The sequence below is a fragment of the Drosophila biarmipes genome, chromosome 2L, assembly GCF_025231255.1.
Source record: "Drosophila biarmipes strain raj3 chromosome 2L, RU_DBia_V1.1, whole genome shotgun sequence".
NCBI lineage: Eukaryota > Metazoa > Arthropoda > Insecta > Diptera > Drosophilidae > Drosophila > Drosophila biarmipes.
In genome coordinates, this window is record NC_066612.1 from 21,054,402 (window position 1) to 21,072,602 (window position 18,201).

Sequence of the window (18,201 nt, forward strand, 5' to 3'; positions counted from 1 at the left end):
TCGAAAGTTGATCATTCCGATATTAATACTATGGTACACCCCAGTTTTTAGTCAGATGACTTTGCTGGGGAGCTCCTTTCCGCAGTTAGTTCGGGTAAACATAATTATTCAGAGTCAAGTATGTACATAATATGTAATAAAATCAATAGGTTATATTTTTAGGGAAACATTTATTTCCTCTAATACTTTAACAATATACTTATACTCGAGACTACAATATATACACAAAGAAATGAAAATCTACAGTAATCATCAGATTGTTTCGAGTGACACATCAAACGAAAGGAATCGCAAAAACTAAAGGAAATGCATACCAAGACTTAAAAAAAAAGTGTTAAAAGTGTAAAAGTTAAAATTTTGAAAAATTGATCTGTCGGGGCCGGTGGCGATAATTACCCGCGCTATCAACCTAGTTGTATTCTCAATTAAAATACGCTTCGAATGACACCTCAACAAAATCGGATGCTCCGTTCAAAAGTAATACGCAAAACAAGATTTTCGGGGTCCTCTCAAATTGAAAATTTTATCTTGTTTGTCAGTTTGTACCAACACGTTATTTTTTGTTCTACCACTTTTCGAAAAACTAGCTGGTTTGGCGAGAAAACAGCTATAAATACCTCAATTTTTTATACCCGTAACATGTGAAGTCATGAAGCTACAGGCTTGTGCTATACGTCGCTAGAAAGTTTTCCAAATACTTTGTACGCCTTTTAAACACGATTTGTGTAAATTCCACAGTTTAATGGTCCAAAGCTTATTTTATTTAGGTTTTTTAGGCTTTTCTGTGATTTCTCAAAAACGATTCGAAGATTTCAAATAAGTTGTATAGCCCTTGAGATTCCTCAACTACTGATTGAGATTGAGATTCCTCAACCATGATCTACTAAATAAATACACTTCTTATATGATTTACATTCGGCATGCTTAATGAAAATAAAAAAAACTAAGCAATGGCATTTATTTAGTGGATCATATATTACATTTTCGTCACAGAAGTTGATATTAGAACTTTTGATTGTTGAAGGTGCGGTCGTCACTATATTTTTACCTCGTTAAGAGGTTTTTTTTGTTTGATTCCCTATTCCACGATAACTCTAAAATTTCAATTACGACTCTCCGTTAAACAAAACTTAACTCTTTTGTTTATATTGACATTTCTGTTATACTGGGTTTGGTTTAATAACAAGAATTAATTTAATCTTTAAGATTTGCCTTAAAGAGAAAATATTTTTTAAAAATCTCGAAAATCTCAGACCTGTAATAGTAGGCTTGCTACGATTTATCCGATTACCCCACAAAAATAAAAGGATCAAAATGCTGCCGGTCGTTCAGGAGAAGCTTAGCGATTTCTTTATTTGTAAGATTTGTCAAGGGAATATTAATGGCATCCATTACGAACTGGTGGTTACCTTTCCGTTCCCTCAGATCTGGAGGTGAGACAGCGCTGGGTTCTTTGCTGCTTCACCTTCTTGGCCATCATCAATACCTACACCATGAGACTGTGTCTGGACTTTTCGCTGAACAGGATCGTCTTGGAATGCGGTGGTTATAAGGAGGACCAGATGTCCAACGTTCCCCAAGTGCTTAACCCAAAAGCATTGCCTAACTGGCGGATGGAACTGGCCATGAGACTAAATCGGACGGAGTATCACCTAAGGAGCAGGCTAAAAGCGGGCAAGGAACAGCAGGATTCGGAGCAGAATCAGGGCTATAAGAGGCCACGGAAAAGCAGTGAGCCTATCGTAAATCACGCTGTTCATCAGAGTTCCCGTGAAAGGATGAACTGCTCGGAGATGTGGTCTCGTCAAACCCAATCCCTTGTGGTAATGGCCTTTTATGCCGGCTATATGATTACTCACGTTCCGGGCGGGCGGCTGGCGGAGCGTTATGGCGGAAAATGGGTCCTCGGGGTGGCTATACTCACGTCGGCGGTGCTGACACTCCTCACCCCTGCTGCAGTGCGTCGGGGCGGACCGTATGTGTTAGTCGGCATCCGGCTGCTGGTCGGCCTTTGTGAGGGTCCTTGTTTTCCGGCCGTGTGTGCCCTCCTAGCGCAGTGGGTTCCCGAACAGGAGCGTGGATTTCTGGCGAGCTGCGTTCTCAGTGGCGGCGAGATCGGGATCACGATGATTCAGTTAGTAAGCGGGTTGGTCATGGCGGAGCAAGACTGGCCCGTTGTCTTCTATCTGGTGGGGGGCGGAGCTGTTGCCTGGTTCTTGGGATTCGTAAGTTGTTCTAGGTTGGAACTCTTTTCATAATTTAAGTACTTTTAAACATACCCAAATTTTAATATGACTGCGTTCAATTTAAATTTTAGGACTTTCAGATACCATTGCTTATTGTGCAGCTGCTGCCAAAACACTTTAAAATTTCTCAATAACAAAAACTTATTAATTGTAATGATACAGAATAATTTTCTTACCAACAGACCTTGGTTTGCTACAGTACTCCGGATCACTGTCCATTTATCCAGGCCGAAGAGCGGGATTATATTAGGTGCAACACGAGCGCCTCCCTCCTGTTGACCAGCAGAGAAGGAGTAGTCAGGGAACGGCTAGCAGAGGCTGAGGATGATGAGTTCCGCAGAGAAGTAGAAGCTTCTTCCAGCGCAGCCCCTTGGAGAAGCATGCTGACCAGCACACCGCTATGGGCACTTGTTTGTGCCTCCATGCAGCAAGAGTTCCAACAGAAGTTGCCACACGAGCTGCAGGTGGTCCTGGACGAATTAAAGTCCCGTGGAAGCAATTTGTCGGAAGAACTCTCCACTGCCATCGAGCTAATAGCTCCTTACGTAGGCAACTGGGTAGCTTCTTTAGCCACAGGACGCCTGAGCGACGTGCTTATCGAACAGGAGATCCTCACTCGGACGCAGACGCGCCGCCTCATGTCCTGGCTGGTCCTCATATGCGGATCCATGTACATGCTGCAGATCAAGGTAAACGGGGCTCGGATCTGGAGCGTTCTCGCCATGGGGGCCTATTATGCCAGCATTAAGCTGCTGCCGCTGGATATGAGTCCAAACTATGCCGGAACTCTAATGGGAATCTCGGGCGGAATGGGTGCCCTGCCCGCACTTGTGATGCCGTACCTGGAGCAACTAGAGGCGGATTACAGTCTGGTCAGCAGTGTAAGGGCCGCCATGTGGGTAATCGGCGCCAGCTACATTTCCGGCGACGTGCAGCAGTTTAACCAACCAGAACCGGAGCCACAATGAGGACACTTGCTTGTTCTTAGTTTAATCTTACGCTTAAACATAAGTTACTGGTTTTGTCTTAGTGGATTCCTTAGGCAACAGATTCTAGATTACATATGTACCATAATACATGACAATTTCTATGCTATAGCTAGGAGCATAAACGTAAACAAGCTTTATATATATATAAATAACAGGTATGGTCGATATTAACTTAATTAGAATAGGTCTGCTGGTGGTGGTCTGGCTAAATGCTCCGCTCTCGCTCTCATAGTCATCTTAGGTTGCATAATCTACACGACGCCCTGGGGCATAAGCCCTGATTGGGCCATAGCCGAGACAGAGTTCATGTCGATGCCCAGCTTCTTGGTAACGTTAATTTGGGCCACTGCCGCGTTACGCAGAGAGTAGACGTGAATCAGCTCCGCCTGGCTTTTGGCATAGAGCAGCGCCTTTTCGAAGAGTTCCACTGCTCGTTTAAGTTGCGCACGCTGCACTTCCACAGTTCCCAATGTCTCGTAGGCCAGCTCGCATTTGGGATCCACTTCGATAGCTTTGTTGAGCAACTGGACAGCCACTTCAATGTCTCCGCGCCACTGGAGCACCATGATGGCCTGGTGAACGATAAGAGCAGGATTTGTCGGCGCCAGCTTCATGGCCTTTTCGTAGTACTGCTGCGCCTGGGGAAACTGTTGCTGATCGGCTAAAACCTGGGCCATTAGACTGTAGCACTCAACGCAGCTGGGGAACCGTTCAATGGCCTGCTCAAAGGTGTGCATCACGCCTTCCAAACGCCTCTGGTCGCCGGCCAGAAGCGACAGGCGGTACTCGGCATAGCACTTCTGGACGAGCGCGATGGCGTGGTTGGGCGCAAGGCGCACCGCCTTGTCGAACTCGGCCAAAGCGGGTTCAATCTGCTCCAGCAGCAACAGAATCTGGGCGCGCTGGTGGTACACGTCCGGGTTTTGGGAATTCAAGCGTTCCGCCTCCTCGAAGTCTGCAAGACCCTTTTCACGCTGATCAAGCTGGATGTAAAGGGCAGCTCGCTTTATGTAGGCGTATGCACGTAGGTTGGGATCAGCATCGGCTGTGGTAAATAAATAACATGTTTAAGAATAATCTTTAAAAAAAAATTAAAATTATCTTACCATTTGCCAAGATAGCATCAAAGTCCTGTTGGCTTTCTACGTAGGAGCCGCACAGGAGGTGGAAAGTTCCTCGCAAGAGAAGAGCCTCAACTTTGTACTGGGCCTCGGCCTCGGAGGACTCTATCTCTTCGGTGCAGGCGGGAATGATTTCCTCGTACTTTTCCTCAAGGAAAGCGCGGTGAGCGCGCAGGAAACCCCTTGGGGGTGCGTCAGACTCGGATGCAGCCGGAAGAGACATGGTCTGTAGGGGATCCGCAATAAAGGAGCGCATATACGTGTTCACGAAGCAAGCCGATGGAACAACAGGCACTCGATTGCGCATACCCTTCTCGGCGTCCACGCGCCCTGTCTCCTTAAGCACACGGTCCGCAAACATGATAGTCTGATTGTTCTGGAACATCTCCAGAATGCAGGTGGCGGTGACATCGTCCAGGCACTCATTCATATCTTTGGTGGCCTCGTGGGCACGGGCTCGGCGGTAGTAGGCCTTGGCGTAGCGCGGGTTGTACTCCAGCGAGGCAGAGCAGTCCTCCTTAACCTTAGACCACTTCTTGAGCATCTCGTAGGAGGCGGCGCGGTTCTGGTAGAAGATAGCCATGTCGGTGCGGTGCTCTTTGGGACACTTGTCGATGGCCTTGTCGTAGAATATTATGGCCTCATCGTACTTTCCGTTCCGGTAGCAGTTGTTGCCCTCCGTCTTGTAGTTGTTTGCCTCCTTAAGCGGCGACAGCTTCTCACCCAGCTCGGCGTTCTTCTTTTTGCGCTCGAGCTCCTTGTCGGGTGCGGTGCCGTCCAGCGAGATGGCCTGCTTCTCGATCTTGGCCTTCGGCCGCTTCTTTTCCCCATCGACCTCCTTGGGCGCAGCTGTCCACCGCTTCACTGCATAGGTGCCCAGTCCGATGGCCAAAGGAGTTCCCAGGATGAGTGCCAGCTGCCACTTGTTCAGCTTCACCGAGCCAATGTTCAGAGTCATCGCCATGGTGCCGGACTCCTTGCGGTTGTGTGTTTTGTGTGGTCTGCAAGGAAAGAGTTTGGTCAGTGCGGGGATCGTCATAAATTGTGTAATACTCCGCTGGCTTATCGCTCTGCGCCTTTTGAGCCCGCTAAATGCCGGGCGGGGGGCACGTTTCTGCACCGCCTAACCCCAACCCATTGATTTTTCACACCCCCATCCGCCGGCCATCTGGCGCACTGCCTCCCGCGAACGGAACTTACACTTTTTGAAACTTAACACTGCTGTGAATTTGGCAAATGTGAAACGTTGGTTGTCCTATTTTCAGTTAGAACTCGAGAAACTTAGATTCTATGATACATCAGCCTGCTCAAAAAAACTCACATTGGAAATGTGGTGTGACCGAGTCTTGCGGCGCCGGAACTGCCCAGTGTGCCGTTCAATGGATTTGGCGGGTATCGTTGGCATGGTACCACACAAGCTCAAGGGTGAGTACAAATGACTTTAAGTTAATAGCATCATTTGAATTCCTTCGAAGGTCATTGTTGCAAAAACCGTTCTTAGTTGATAATGGGAGAATACTTATGATTTTTTTTATCTGAAATTTAATTAAGGAACCTTTAGAGGGAATTCCAAAATATATTACAATTAATAGGCGTATTATTCCCCTTTTTTCCTAAATGTTTTCGTTTTTTAAAAGGAATTAAAATAAATAATACATTTAGCTACATGGAGGTAGTATATTATAAAACCACCATTTACAGTACTACATACTCTGTATATGTGCTATAGTGCTACCTGAGGCTGTTCTCGGGCACTGCCTATCAGCTGTGTTTGCCAGTCAAACGGAAACGTATGCACTCCCAAAAAGCCCCCTTCGGAGATTTAAAATTACAATCGGTGTATTTAAAATTAATTCACTAAAGTATCAGGACAACCTAAGAACGAATCTCCTCCTCTGGGGTGGGCACAGGGGCGGGAGCCGACGTAGTAGCCGTTTTTTCGGTACCGGTAAACGGGATCTTCTGCAGGTTCTCCGCATTAACCAGGCCGTGGGAATCGGCGTAGTGCATGAGATCACAAATTGTGGGCGACTCCACGACCAGGATGTACTGGCACGTCTTGGGTTCCAACAGGTACATAGACACAGCAGTGCCGCTGTTGGTCACAGGTGTGCAGGTTAGTTTCACGTCGACCTCGCGAGGAAGTCCAGTGCGGTCGCAATGGGTACCCTTTACATAATGGTGCCAAATGGACGAGGTGAAACCGGAACGACGAGCTCCCTTGTCCGGGTTGGAATTTGACCATGCGCGATGATCTTCCTCCGAGAAGTAGCCCAAGAAAAGCTCCACTTCGCTGTTTTTGTCCTTATGGAACTGGCGCACATGTCGCCCATAGCAGAACTCGTACTTCCACCAGCCATTGCCCTATGATAAGTGAAATAATCATCCACGTTCATGGTTAATATGATGTTTGTTCTTACCCCAGTTAGGCAGTGCTTGCCTGAAATAAAGTCTTTGATCGGAGTCAGATCGGTGATGGGCGTGGGCACGGTTCCAGAGGCTGCTCTTGACAGCAGGAGCTGCTGGTAGTCGCTGTCCACCTCAAGGTCCGTATTACCCATAAGCTCCAGTATTATCTTGTCCATATCCCCGCTGTACTTAAAAGTGACCAAATCACCATCCGCTTTGGGCCACAGTTTTCCTGGGGCTTTGGCCTCCTTTTCCTTGGAAACCAGCAAATCTGCCTCAGATTCCGCCCATTCTTTCAGCTCCGACCGCAGCATGCTCAGTGGCCTGTGTGGCTCCGATTCGGAGTTGAAGCATTGAATAGACAACTCCTTGGTCTCTTCGGCATGGAAGCCACGGATGGCGCACAGCGTCGAGGAGAGGATAATGGCCTCGTAGCTGCAGGAGGAGGTCTCCTTAAATGAGTAAATGTCATCCTTGCCATGGGGGTAGCAAACATAGCGCACCATTGTGGTGCGTGGGGCGTCAATGATGTCGCACATTGTGCCATCGCTGTATTCCATCTCGAAATAGGGATATCGTGTATTGTCGATCTTTAGGGTCTTGTACTTTGGCTTAACGCCCGCCTTGAGGTCAGACTCCCATGCCTTGGTCAGCGCCTCCGTCTTGTCGTCGGTCCATTTTCCCAGGTAGTATTCCTGGAACTTGACGTTCTTTCCCTCGCGCTCCTCGTGATACTGACGCACATGGTGGCCATGGCAGATTTCATAGGACCAATAGGCTTCGATGCGGTAAGTGCACGTCAGGGCGGAAAAAATAGGCTGCAGCAGGCTGATGGGAGCTGCGAACACATTAAGTGCGATTTAAGCAAAGTAACGAGGCCGGACTCTAAATATCTTACACAGCTCCGGCTTGTCGGACTCTTCTTCCTCCTTTTGGTGCTGCAGAGTGGGAATCAGGCAGTCGTATTTCTCCTTGTCCGGTGTGTAGAAAGTTCGCAGCTGATTGCCCAAGTCCTGACGGAAATATTGGTAATAAATATGCATACACAATTTAAACAAAATATATACTTACTGGCTGCCCAATCAACTCCGGCACTTCGAAGTCAATTTTGTACAAAATTGAATCGTCGAAATCTTTTGCTTCGTGCGATGCCGCTGAAGCGACCAGACTAAGCAGCAGTGCTATTTTGGTTATTATCACGTAGGAGTTCTTCATTTTGGGTTCACAATCGCAATTCTATTACATGAGTATTTTCGTAACAAGTACAAAAATATTTATAAATGCTACGTGTTGTTTTCCCACAAAAGTAATGAACAGATGTTTAGTGTAGCCGTGGCACTGTGAGTGCTGATTGCGGAAGAAGAAGATAAGTTCATTAACATTTTGTGAATGCTGTTTTCCTTTGAACTTATAACCGGTTCAAACGGATAACCGTTAGAAATGAGTGCCTTGGTCAAGTTCAAAAAAATTGGCAATATGCTGTGTTTACTCAGTAATTAAAGTAAAGTTTACATAAAGTTTAGGCTCAAATCTGTTTAGATCTCATTTATTAATATTACAGAAAACCTCTGATAGGGCAAGATCTTTTGAAATGGCACCCTACTATATTGTACTAGTATTTAGATTGGAAATTTAAATTATTTCTTTTTTAAACCTTTACTAGAGTCATGTTATTATTGGCTTTACTTAGATTTATTTTTCTAAGGTAGTCTTGCGGCTAACCGTAACCCACTTTGATTTCAATAAGTTTTCGCCACCACCCCAATCAATAAAATGGAATTTCAAACTTATCTTCAACATTATTATATTTTCTAACAAATATCGCATAAAGTATTCAGTTCCCTATCTCATGCCCCTCGCCGTGTCCGTTTTCCCCGCGGACCAGCCGGGCTCCAGGTCCTTGTCATTATCCAGTGGCACCTTGTCGATGGCATCAAGGATGAACTTGATTGAGTGCGCCGTCCGCGGCAGCCACTCCATGATGCGGGAGGTGGTTGAGACTGGCGGCGTCGACGCATCGCCATCGTCTACGAAATCGGCATCGCCCCCGGACAGAGAGCGAACTCCTCCCAAATAGTCCGTGTAGTCGTAGTCACTGGTCAGGGGATTCACCTTGGAGTAGTAAATGGCGGCAAACGTCGAGTAGATGATTAGCAGTGCAGTGCCCACCTGAGGATAAGGAATTAATAGGAATTGGATCATTAAACTTGCTATAAAATTTGGGGTCATGCTATAAACCCTATGACTATGAGGTCCGCAGAGTAATTTTTGATTTTACGGTTGGCATTATGATACTATAAAACGCCTGAAGACTACAATGTTTAATACTATTTTAATACATGGTAGTGTAATATTATTAGGAGAGGGCACAAAAAGCTATTACGTCTTCTTAACTTCTGCTTGGGCATGCCCCATTCAATTATAAATTCCGTTTTAAAGCCTTGTAAATTTATAATAACAATATTATAATCGGAACGGCGAAAAAATATTGTATTATTTTAATAAATATAGCATTCTATAGTGTGTGTTTTTTCTTCATAAGTATTACCTATTCGGGTGAGGATAATAGGTAAAACGTTCCGTTCGACTGAAATCGGTTTTACACTCATATTTCAAAGAACATTTGTAGTTCGCTACTCATCATGTTGTCAAGATTATTTTGGTTGAGTATCATATATTCCCCGATTGTTTGCTCACCTGAAAGACGGCCCAGAACTTGTAGGACCCCTCTGTAATGACGAAATCGTAGTAGCCCTTGAGGGGATCGCCCTTGATGTAGCGACCCTCGCCCACATCCGTATCAGCCTTTTCCTCGGCCTCGGCATCGCGTCTGTGTCGCAGTCCACGAACAGATCTCAGGTTGCCCCTCTCCCCTTTGAGAGCGGCCACTTTAGTGGATGGAGCCGATGGCGTTACAGTCTCGACTTTCTCCACCTTCTTCTGTGGCAGCTTTTCCTCCTCTTCCTCTCCCTTCTCCTCCTCAGAGCTATCTGGAGCAGATGTCGTCGTCGACGTGGTTGTGGACTTGGTTGTCGTGGTAGCTGGCTTCTTGTTCTGGTTCTTTTTGTTTCCCTCCATGCGCGGCGGTTTCTTGGAGTTAATCCTGGTCTTCTGCTGTTGCTGGCGCAGTCGGTCCTTCTCGGCCTGCTTCGCCGCCTGCTCCTGGCGGAACTTCTCGGTGCTCTGCTGGTGGCGTTCGCTCACCGCGTTCCAGGCACCCATGAGGGCCTGGTACAGGTCCCAGATCTGTTTGAGACTCTTCAGCACGGTGACCAGGGTGGATTCGCTCTGTACTTGGACCACTGCACTATCCGAGGCGGGGGCGGGCTGCGACTGCTTGGCCAACTCAGTTTCCGCATGAGGTCGCGGCTGAAAGCCCATGGGATAATCGTACACCTCATCGTAGGCGGGATAGGGGGATCTACAAGTAATGGAAAATGATGCTGCATTTAGGGATACAAATTGTCGTTTTTATAGTATAAGATTGCCTTATATAAAATAATCTGTACTCGGCAAGTTGTTTACAATATTGTGAAATTGTGTCAGATTAATATGCCGATTCTTGGATTCAAAATGATATATGCAAATACTGTTCGGCCTCCAGTTAGTCTTCGAATTGCGTCTTTGGGCTTACTTCTGTATAATGTGGTTTATTTGCAATGCGGTGAAATTTATTTGATAAGAAATATCAGTAATCTTCTCGTTTCATTCCACTCAAAACACGAGTTTGGAAAAATCACACCCCTAAGATAGCACCCTAGCGTTAAACAAAGAAGACCCTACGTTTCGGTATACCGATTTTAAAGTATGCTAAGGTATTCATGTTTTTCACCTATTAGGACCTGCCTGGAGCTTCCTGTTATTGCCCTCAGCTGCAGGATGAGTAGCCACAGGAGCTGGTTTCCCACGTGACCAGGGGGCGTAGTATGAATCGTAGGGACGTGCCTGCGACGCCCTGCCCTCATCTGGAATCGCCGACGGGTCGTCCTTATCATAAAAGTGGTCCTCCTCCGCCGAGTCCTGTCTGGACTCGGGATATGGATAACGTCCCGTCCCGTAGTCATCAGCAACGTCGTAGTAAGGGTCCTGGTCGTAGGAGTCCTCCCTGCCATGGGGTGGACCGTAGGCGTCCTGACGTTGTCCCATCACGGGATTCATGCTCTGCGCATTCACCACCACCGCCTGCTGCTCCTCGTAGAAGTTTCTGCTATGTTCCGGCTGCCTTGTAGTAGTATTAGTTGCATTTCCGGCCTCCCTGGCAATACGTTCCACGGTGGCGATTTCCGTATCGTTTTCGGCACAGTTTTTAAAGTGATTCCACATGCGGGTGAGAATCAGGAGATCGCTTTCTCCACCGGTGCCGCTCTGCGCCCGCCCAGCTTCGATCACTGCCACGGCCGTCAGAGCGGTCGCAAAAAGAAGCAGGGTGAGCACCAGAAACCAAATGGGCGCCATACGCCGTGGCGACTTCGCCGACATTTCCTCGTAGGCTGACATTATCCGCTTGGCACTGGACTATATGGTTCCGAGTCCTCGTTTCGCTAGCACGGCCAGTTGGCTCGGAGTTTAATCGACAACTAACCCAAGAGTCCCAAGCGCTGCTCCAGAAAAACTTCGCCTTGCGATGGTGCTAATGGCGGGTTTTGGGTATCTAGAACATCTATCCGTAGTGGCTCGTTGAAAGGTGCTAATCCGTGGGCCGCGTGCATCATCGTTATTGGGCCAGTGCTCCAGTTTCGATTTAACGGTTCATCCGCCACCGAGTGCCGCGGCAATTAGCACCGTCCACATCCACATCCCCATGTAGGCAGTTCCTATGCCCACAACGATCCATCTCCATTCATTTATGCATAATCCCTGACTCTGTTGTGCGCCTCAAATTCGTTTTTTTTCGCGGTGAAAGTGTGCAATATGATTCTCTTCCCAGAAGATGGAAGCTCTGGCTGAGGAATTTAGGAAGTCGTAATTGGTCGCATTTACTCTGGGTCTGTGCTGGTGGATATTTGTGTGGCTATATGGGGGGCCGCCGTCGAGGTCCATCATCTGTCGTGTGCCAGGCTAACTCACGATCTAGGAAAACCTTACTTATTGATCTATAGATCGTGGCGAGCGTGCGACTTTCATTATGGGCACAGAAAGAAATCCACTTTTACAATTAAGATACTTTATTTGGGCAACAACAATGGAGTATTTACAGATAGGTGACATCCCCGAAATACCTGTAGGAAAAAGCACTTGGTTAGGAAATTTAATTAAGTAAATTGAGAAGAGTATTTCACTTTTTTTTATTGTGTGTTTCTTCAGAAACGAGTATAAAGTCTTGAGTTAGTTTAATTGGTAATTTTCTTGCTTTTACAAAACTTACTTGAAAATATGTGATTCCCACAAAATCATCACCAAAAGGCGCTTCTGATTTGGAAGATGTCCCCAGAATGGGAACCAACTTTTCTGAATATATGTAATATCTTTCATTCGTTGTGCAATATAAATACCCCCGCTATTAACCTAGTTGTATTCTCACTTAAATACGCGCCAAATGACACCTTAACAGTCGAAAACCGTGATGCTCCCTTCAAAGCAATACGCAAGAGAAGACTTTGGGGGACTTCTCAAAATGAACATTTTATTTTGTTTGACAGTTTGTCCCAAAGCGTTATTCCAGAGTACTTACATTTCTAGACGATGTTAGGATTTCCGTTCCTCAAAATCGCCTTTAACGACATTACATTACTTTCGGCACGCTGCTATTCAATATGCTTGGGTTAAGCCGAAGAAGAATTATGAAAATATCCAAAAAAACAAAGTTGCAGACAATATGATTCTTCAAATTCGCCCTTTAACACTTCATAGTAAATGCATATTTCTACCCATTTCTAGATTTTTCTGAATCACTAATGCGTCATTTGTTTACCGGCAAAACGCACCGTTGGCAAACTAGTTTTGTTACCCCCAAATTGTTTACATTTCGTTTTGGACCTCTCGCTTGTTCTTCTCTAAAAGGTTCTGGTTGTTGTTCGTTTGATACCTCCGCGATAGCGTTTATCGCTCGATTTTGGTTTATTATTGTTGTGAGATACGTCGTTGACCTGAGGTTTCGAAATTAAATTGTTTGAATCAATGCAAAATGTATTCTGTATATTATTTTTATATAGAAATGCAGGAGAAACTTGGGTCGAATTCGGGATTAAGTTTACCAACATAAACATGATTCTGTTTTAAGTTTAAACAGCGACCATTTCCCTGTAATGTAAAAATAATAAATTAAACTAACTATTTTTTTTAATTTTTGATATATATATGTATGTATGGTAGGTACAGTTCCCTCGAAATCGTGTTCAGCAAAAAGCAATTAGGACTTGATTAATTAAGCATTAAAACAAAGTTTGAATGTTAGTCAAAAATATCAGTAAAGTTCCTATTTTTCGTTAAAACTGTACATAGTGTGTTTCTCGATATTCATTTTATTTGGAAAATGTGTCCAAGGAATGGACCGACAGGAGGGGATTGAAAACTTAATGGCTATTGTAGAAAACTATATAGTTTAACTATATAAAAAAGATGTCTGTAGTGTAAAAGGCTTTCAAAACCTGAATCAAGTTATGGAAACATTATTATAAATCATTAAATGTTAACCACTAGGCGTACTTGCAGTTTACTACGATGACTAATAACAAATATAAATTGAAACAGGCAGACGCATCGTGAAATTCGACTGTCCCAATATTTGTCACTTGGTGATTAATATTCAGCATTGTACACAGCTTATATACATACATGTAGAAAAACCACCTGATCGAGCGTCTGTTTTGTTGTTTGCCAAATAAACAACAAATATCAACAACGCAATTCAAAAAGCCGGCAAACGGCACGGAGAGAGCGAAAAGAGAGGCAGGTTCCATTAGAGTGGACCTTTCGAGAAACGTTTGCTGGATCTATTTATGCTTCGTTTGCATGCTTGTTTGTTTGCGAGTGGAAAAAAACACGGCCTTTGTAATTTTCCACATGTAACTTAAAAATAACAAAGTAGGGAAATCCCGTAAAAAGCTTATCAATATGCATATGAACATAAGTGCACCCACGCACGCTAACTAAACCGGAAGAAAGGTTGGTTGTGAGCAGGTTTATTTACCTGTAAATTGTGAGCTTTCAATGGAAGGCCGGGAGTGTTTCCGCTTCCAACTAAATGTCAAACTGCGTATGTTGTATTTGTTTTCTTGCCTCATTGCCGATCGCTCTAAACAAAGAAAACACTCCGCTGCAATTGCATCGGCGATAATCGAGGAGCTGAGTGCAAATGAGTTCAACTAAAAGGCTAAAAATATGCGCACCAACACAGCGACGTCGTTGGAAAGCATTGGAAAAACCATCGCGCTTGGAAAGGCGCTGTAAAAATAAAAACGAAATGAAAACACCACATTCAGTTTTGGTTTTCTCTTTATTTTATAAGTAGTACCTAAATCAAACTTCATAATTTGAAACGCACTAAGGCTTAGCAACTAAAACGTGTAAGTCTGAATTAGTTTAGGAATACGTTAGAAGCTAAGAGTAATATCTGCCTTTTTTTGTGTTTGTGAAGTTATAAGCGCAATAAAATTATTATAAGTTCACAAGTTTTGTGCCGCATGAAAACCCGATGCACGAATACAAATGCAAAGCGTGTTTCCAGGTGGCTTTTGTTGTTCTCTCTTTCCTCCTTTCCTTTTACTTCCAGCTCGGCTCGACTGCCGTGGCTGCGATTTCCTTTTTCCTTTAAATTCGAAGATTTCTTTTCTCTCTCTCTCTCCTTTCCCCGTTACTTCTTGCACTCCCGCTGCACAGACGGCTCCCCCGCCCCCGGCGATGCCCTGCATCAGTTCTTGCAGGCGGCGGCCTTCTTGTTGTTGTTGGTGTTCATGAGCTTGGTGAGAATCTTGCGGGAGTGGCCGGAGGGGTCGAAGTGGTTGGTGTGCTCGGTGGCCTCCTTCTTGGAGCGCTGCTTGCCGCTGTGGCCGGAGAAAATATGCTTGTCATGGTCGAAGTTGTAGTGCTCGTACTCGTCATCGAAGTGCGCCTTGGACATATTGGCGATTAGAGTTGCAAAACTAACTGCGTTCTTGGGTTTCTCTATGTACTTTTCTCCTCTGCACACTCGCAGACTGGCTCTTCACTCGGCTTTTTGCTGTTTTTCCACTTTTCGCTGCGTTGCGAACGGAATTAAATTTTTTTCGGCCGAGCAGCGGCCTTATATAGGCGCTCGAGCTTTTTGCCCTCCTCCAAAAGCTCTCTCTCCGCTAGAGTTGCCAGATATTGCTTTGAGCAGTACAGGAATGGCATTAAACTGCTCTTTGATTGAAGATTATTAAACATTTGAATTATGTCTAGTGTTATAAAATATGATTTACTTACTAAAAATGTTATTTTTCAAATAATGGCCCCTAAAATAAAAAACATGCATTATCTTGTGCCCTGACAACCCATTTCCTCTCTCCGCCAGAGAGACTCCCGCTGCTAAACCATTTTTGCTGCGCAATTTAATTTTTTGTTATTTACAAAGTGCGCGGTAAACAAAAAAACACACCGCCAAACATATTATTTTACCTTGTCCATTTATTTTAATTATTAAAGAACTTTTCACAGCACACACATCTTAAAATTCTTATGTAACACACGCCCACCTTGGCCCTCAACGTACGTACGTTCGTCCCCCAAAGTGCATTTACCCAGCATTTATTTCTCCACATTATAAATATAGAATTAATGCAGCACGAGTTCTGGATGATTAACCACTGCACTGCTCCGAATTTTTTCTTTCAATACGAACCAATTATTTTCACATTTTTCAGATAGAAAGTTTCGCCAACTCAAGGTAATTTTAAATTAAATTAAAGGAGGGTAGCACTCACAGAAATCTGTTTTTGAATTACCAATTATTCATTTTATCTGGGTGCGCTAGAACCTGATCGGCTGACCCAGTTCCCTCCCACCTGTTTCGCATTTGTTTATTTCTAGAAAGCGAAAAGCTTTTAGTTTGTTTTGGTTTAATGGGTTTATATAAAACAGATGTTACGCAGCGTTCTGGCAGTGATAAGGTGCTAACTATCGCTTTGGTTAGTCATTTGGGAGGTATTCGTTCTGAAATGTACTCTGGAAACGACGCAGTTGTTCTAAGATAAGATAGGAATGGATCGGCCCCAACAATGTTGTTTCAAGAACCTTCCACAACATATCACAGCTTTGTTAACCATTCAATCCCATTTGGTAGCCAATCATTATTTCTGAAATATTTTTCTTTCAGATGTAAGCAGAACTGATCTGCTGTTTGGTGTATCGTAACTAACCATGAAAAGGCCCTTCCATTCAATATGTGATATAAGAAAACGTTTTAAATTGAATACCGGTTTCCTCCATTACACATTTTCTGTAATCTTGTTTACCAAGTTTATAGATTGTTTCATCCGCTTTCATAAAATAAACCACTTCGAAGTGTTTACTTTTCCGGTTTTTAATAACCTATTCCCGCGGGACCTAAAGTAACCTTTTGTTTTGATCCTACTTAACAGTCTCCTTTGGCAGTAGAGTTTTCAGTCGCCTATCCGGATTCGTATCCCTTTTGGTCTTGCTCTTGACTTCCTTGGGTTTCTTGCTGGGTGTTGAGAAGGTCTCTATTACCGGTAAATCGAAGTCATCCGGGAAGGAACTGTCCACCGTCTCCGAGAGCTCCAATTGCACCGCCTTCTCCGTGTGCACCCGCTGAACGTGCTCCTTCATTTTGTCTGAGCGATGACTACTAAATCCACACAGCTGGCACTTGTATCGATTCGGACCATTCTCTGTGTGCTTTAAGGCATGACGCTTGAGGTTTTTGCTTTGGCTGAACTTGCACCCGCAGATCTCGCAGATGAAATCCCTTCCCTGTTTGTGGGTCTCAATGTGCAGCTTGAGGTTTTCTTTTCGATTGGCCCGGTGCTTGCAGCCCGAAACAGTGCAGGCGAAGAACTCTCCGGTGTGGAGGAGTTTGTGGGACTTGAGGGCTTTCATGTGAGTGGTGCTATAGCCGCAGACGTCGCACAGCATCTGCTTCTCGGGATTGTGGACCAGGATGTGGTTGCTCAGCCCCTGTTTCCACTTGAAGCCCTTGCCGCAGTGAGGACAGATGTGAGGTGTCTCCGTGGAGTGCTTGGGCTGGTGGACGAGCAGGGCAGCTCGAGTGGTGAAGCGAATGCCGCACTGCAGACAAAAGAAAGGCTTGCGTAGGTCCCCGGAGTGCCTGCGAAGATGCATGTCGTATTCCCGCCAGTCCAGGAAGCCCACCTCGCAAAGGGAGCAGGTCAAGTGAGACGGTTCACAGCTGCCCATGTGCTCGATCATCTTCTGCACCTGGTAGCACTTGTAGTCACAGCCAATACAGTAGTTCACCTTGCTGCTGGACTTTACGGCCCTCGGGTTCTTTAACTGCAATGCAATATGACAGTTACATATAAAATAAAATGTACACCTCACACCTTAAAGTAACTCTGTCGGTTCTCAAACTCATCCTCCGCCTTCCTAGCTGGCTCTGCATTTAGTTCCACCTCTCCAGGATTCGTGTCCTCTGAGGACTCCTTCACCTCGCCCAAGGGCTGCAACTGGTAGAGGTTCAGCAGTTCAGTGACAGCCAGAATCTGCGCCAGCTCCCGAAAGTGTGGCTCGTGCTCCTTGGACACGGACATAATATCCTCGTAGAAGAAGTCCACAATTGTGTGCAGGCACTGGGCGCAGCTGAAATCTCGGATGGTGATCTTCAGGGGATTGTGGATGGAGAACTGCTGCTGCTTCTGGTTGGTGTTTATCAACTGGCTCTGGGCGGCCAGCACGCAGAAGTGTACACTCAGGCTCTGCGTATCATCCGAGTCCAGTTCCAGGAGCAGGTCACAGAATTGCCCGGTTCTCCGCTGGTTGTTCAGGTAGTTTGACACCTTGGAGTGCAGCGGCTGGTGGAGGGTGGGTATGGTTTGCATCGCCTGGGAGTGCATCATTTCCCGTGATTGGATATCGTATAAATCTGCGATCAAAACAAAACCATCAAATATTTTGAGGTAGGACGCCAAAGCAGCTGTAGCATAGTAGGACCAATCTGAGTTTCGCGGAAAATACTGACAGCAAAATACTAACTAGTATTTTTGTCAGTTAGTTTTAAAATGAAAGTTTTGACCGTTATCACCGCTTGTTAGTTAATGGAACTCAATTTACCCTGTATTAAATTGTTTCAACGTCATGTAGGGGAGATAAGGAAATTAATGAGGAAAGAAATAAAGCTTAAATTTCAGCTAAATTACATATTTTAGATATCTAGGAACAGAATACATTTAAAATATATTACTGCTTTTTCAAAGACCACTCTCTAAAAATATAAAAAATGTAGACTAATGCAAAAGCACTTTCAAAATATCTCATAACACAATTGGTATTGAATTGTTT

At 45.0% G+C, this 18,201-nt stretch overlaps 6 protein-coding genes across 6 annotated transcripts; 1 reads left to right on the forward strand and 5 right to left on the reverse strand.

The window, feature by feature from the left end:
* The first annotated feature begins 1,254 nt into the window (after nt 1-1,254).
* LOC108034154 (sialin) lies at nt 1,255-3,290 on the forward strand. Its single transcript, XM_017108954.3, has 3 exons — nt 1,255-1,357; nt 1,426-2,225; nt 2,429-3,290. The coding sequence occupies exons 1-3, from the start codon at nt 1,315-1,317 to the stop codon at nt 3,212-3,214; spliced, it is 1,629 nt and encodes a 542-aa protein (XP_016964443.1). The 5' UTR covers nt 1,255-1,314; the 3' UTR covers nt 3,215-3,290.
* A 40-nt stretch (nt 3,291-3,330) lies between these two features.
* On the reverse strand, nt 3,331-5,697 carry LOC108034153 (mitochondrial import receptor subunit TOM70). The gene is made up of 3 exons (XM_017108953.3): nt 5,557-5,697; nt 4,342-5,357; nt 3,331-4,280 (listed from the first exon to the last, which is right to left on the reverse strand). Exons 2-3 carry the CDS (start codon nt 5,318-5,320, stop codon nt 3,487-3,489), a joined length of 1,773 nt encoding a protein of 590 aa, XP_016964442.1. The 5' UTR covers nt 5,321-5,357; nt 5,557-5,697; the 3' UTR covers nt 3,331-3,486.
* Nucleotides 5,698-6,177: 480 nt separating this feature from the next.
* On the reverse strand, nt 6,178-8,098 carry LOC108034274 (endoplasmic reticulum lectin 1). The gene is made up of 4 exons (XM_017109132.2): nt 7,837-8,098; nt 7,664-7,778; nt 6,777-7,603; nt 6,178-6,720 (listed from the first exon to the last, which is right to left on the reverse strand). Exons 1-4 carry the CDS (start codon nt 7,978-7,980, stop codon nt 6,232-6,234), a joined length of 1,575 nt encoding a protein of 524 aa, XP_016964621.1. The 5' UTR covers nt 7,981-8,098; the 3' UTR covers nt 6,178-6,231.
* A 509-nt stretch (nt 8,099-8,607) lies between these two features.
* On the reverse strand, nt 8,608-14,140 carry LOC108033436 (uncharacterized). The gene is made up of 5 exons (XM_017107761.3): nt 13,895-14,140; nt 12,437-13,005; nt 10,598-11,984; nt 9,463-10,186; nt 8,608-8,934 (listed from the first exon to the last, which is right to left on the reverse strand). Exons 3-5 carry the CDS (start codon nt 11,260-11,262, stop codon nt 8,608-8,610), a joined length of 1,716 nt encoding a protein of 571 aa, XP_016963250.1. The 5' UTR covers nt 11,263-11,984; nt 12,437-13,005; nt 13,895-14,140.
* Nucleotides 14,141-14,181: 41 nt separating this feature from the next.
* On the reverse strand, nt 14,182-14,970 carry LOC108033306 (nuclear protein 1). The gene has a single exon (XM_017107579.3). The coding sequence runs from the start codon at nt 14,822-14,824 to the stop codon at nt 14,615-14,617; it is 210 nt and encodes a 69-aa protein (XP_016963068.1). The 5' UTR covers nt 14,825-14,970; the 3' UTR covers nt 14,182-14,614.
* Nucleotides 14,971-15,331: 361 nt separating this feature from the next.
* Nucleotides 15,332-17,860, reverse strand: LOC108034306 (zinc finger protein 160). The gene is made up of 2 exons (XM_017109176.3): nt 17,247-17,860; nt 15,332-17,196 (listed from the first exon to the last, which is right to left on the reverse strand). Exons 1-2 carry the CDS (start codon nt 17,757-17,759, stop codon nt 16,294-16,296), a joined length of 1,416 nt encoding a protein of 471 aa, XP_016964665.1. The 5' UTR covers nt 17,760-17,860; the 3' UTR covers nt 15,332-16,293.
* Nucleotides 17,861-18,201: the final 341 nt, after the last annotated feature.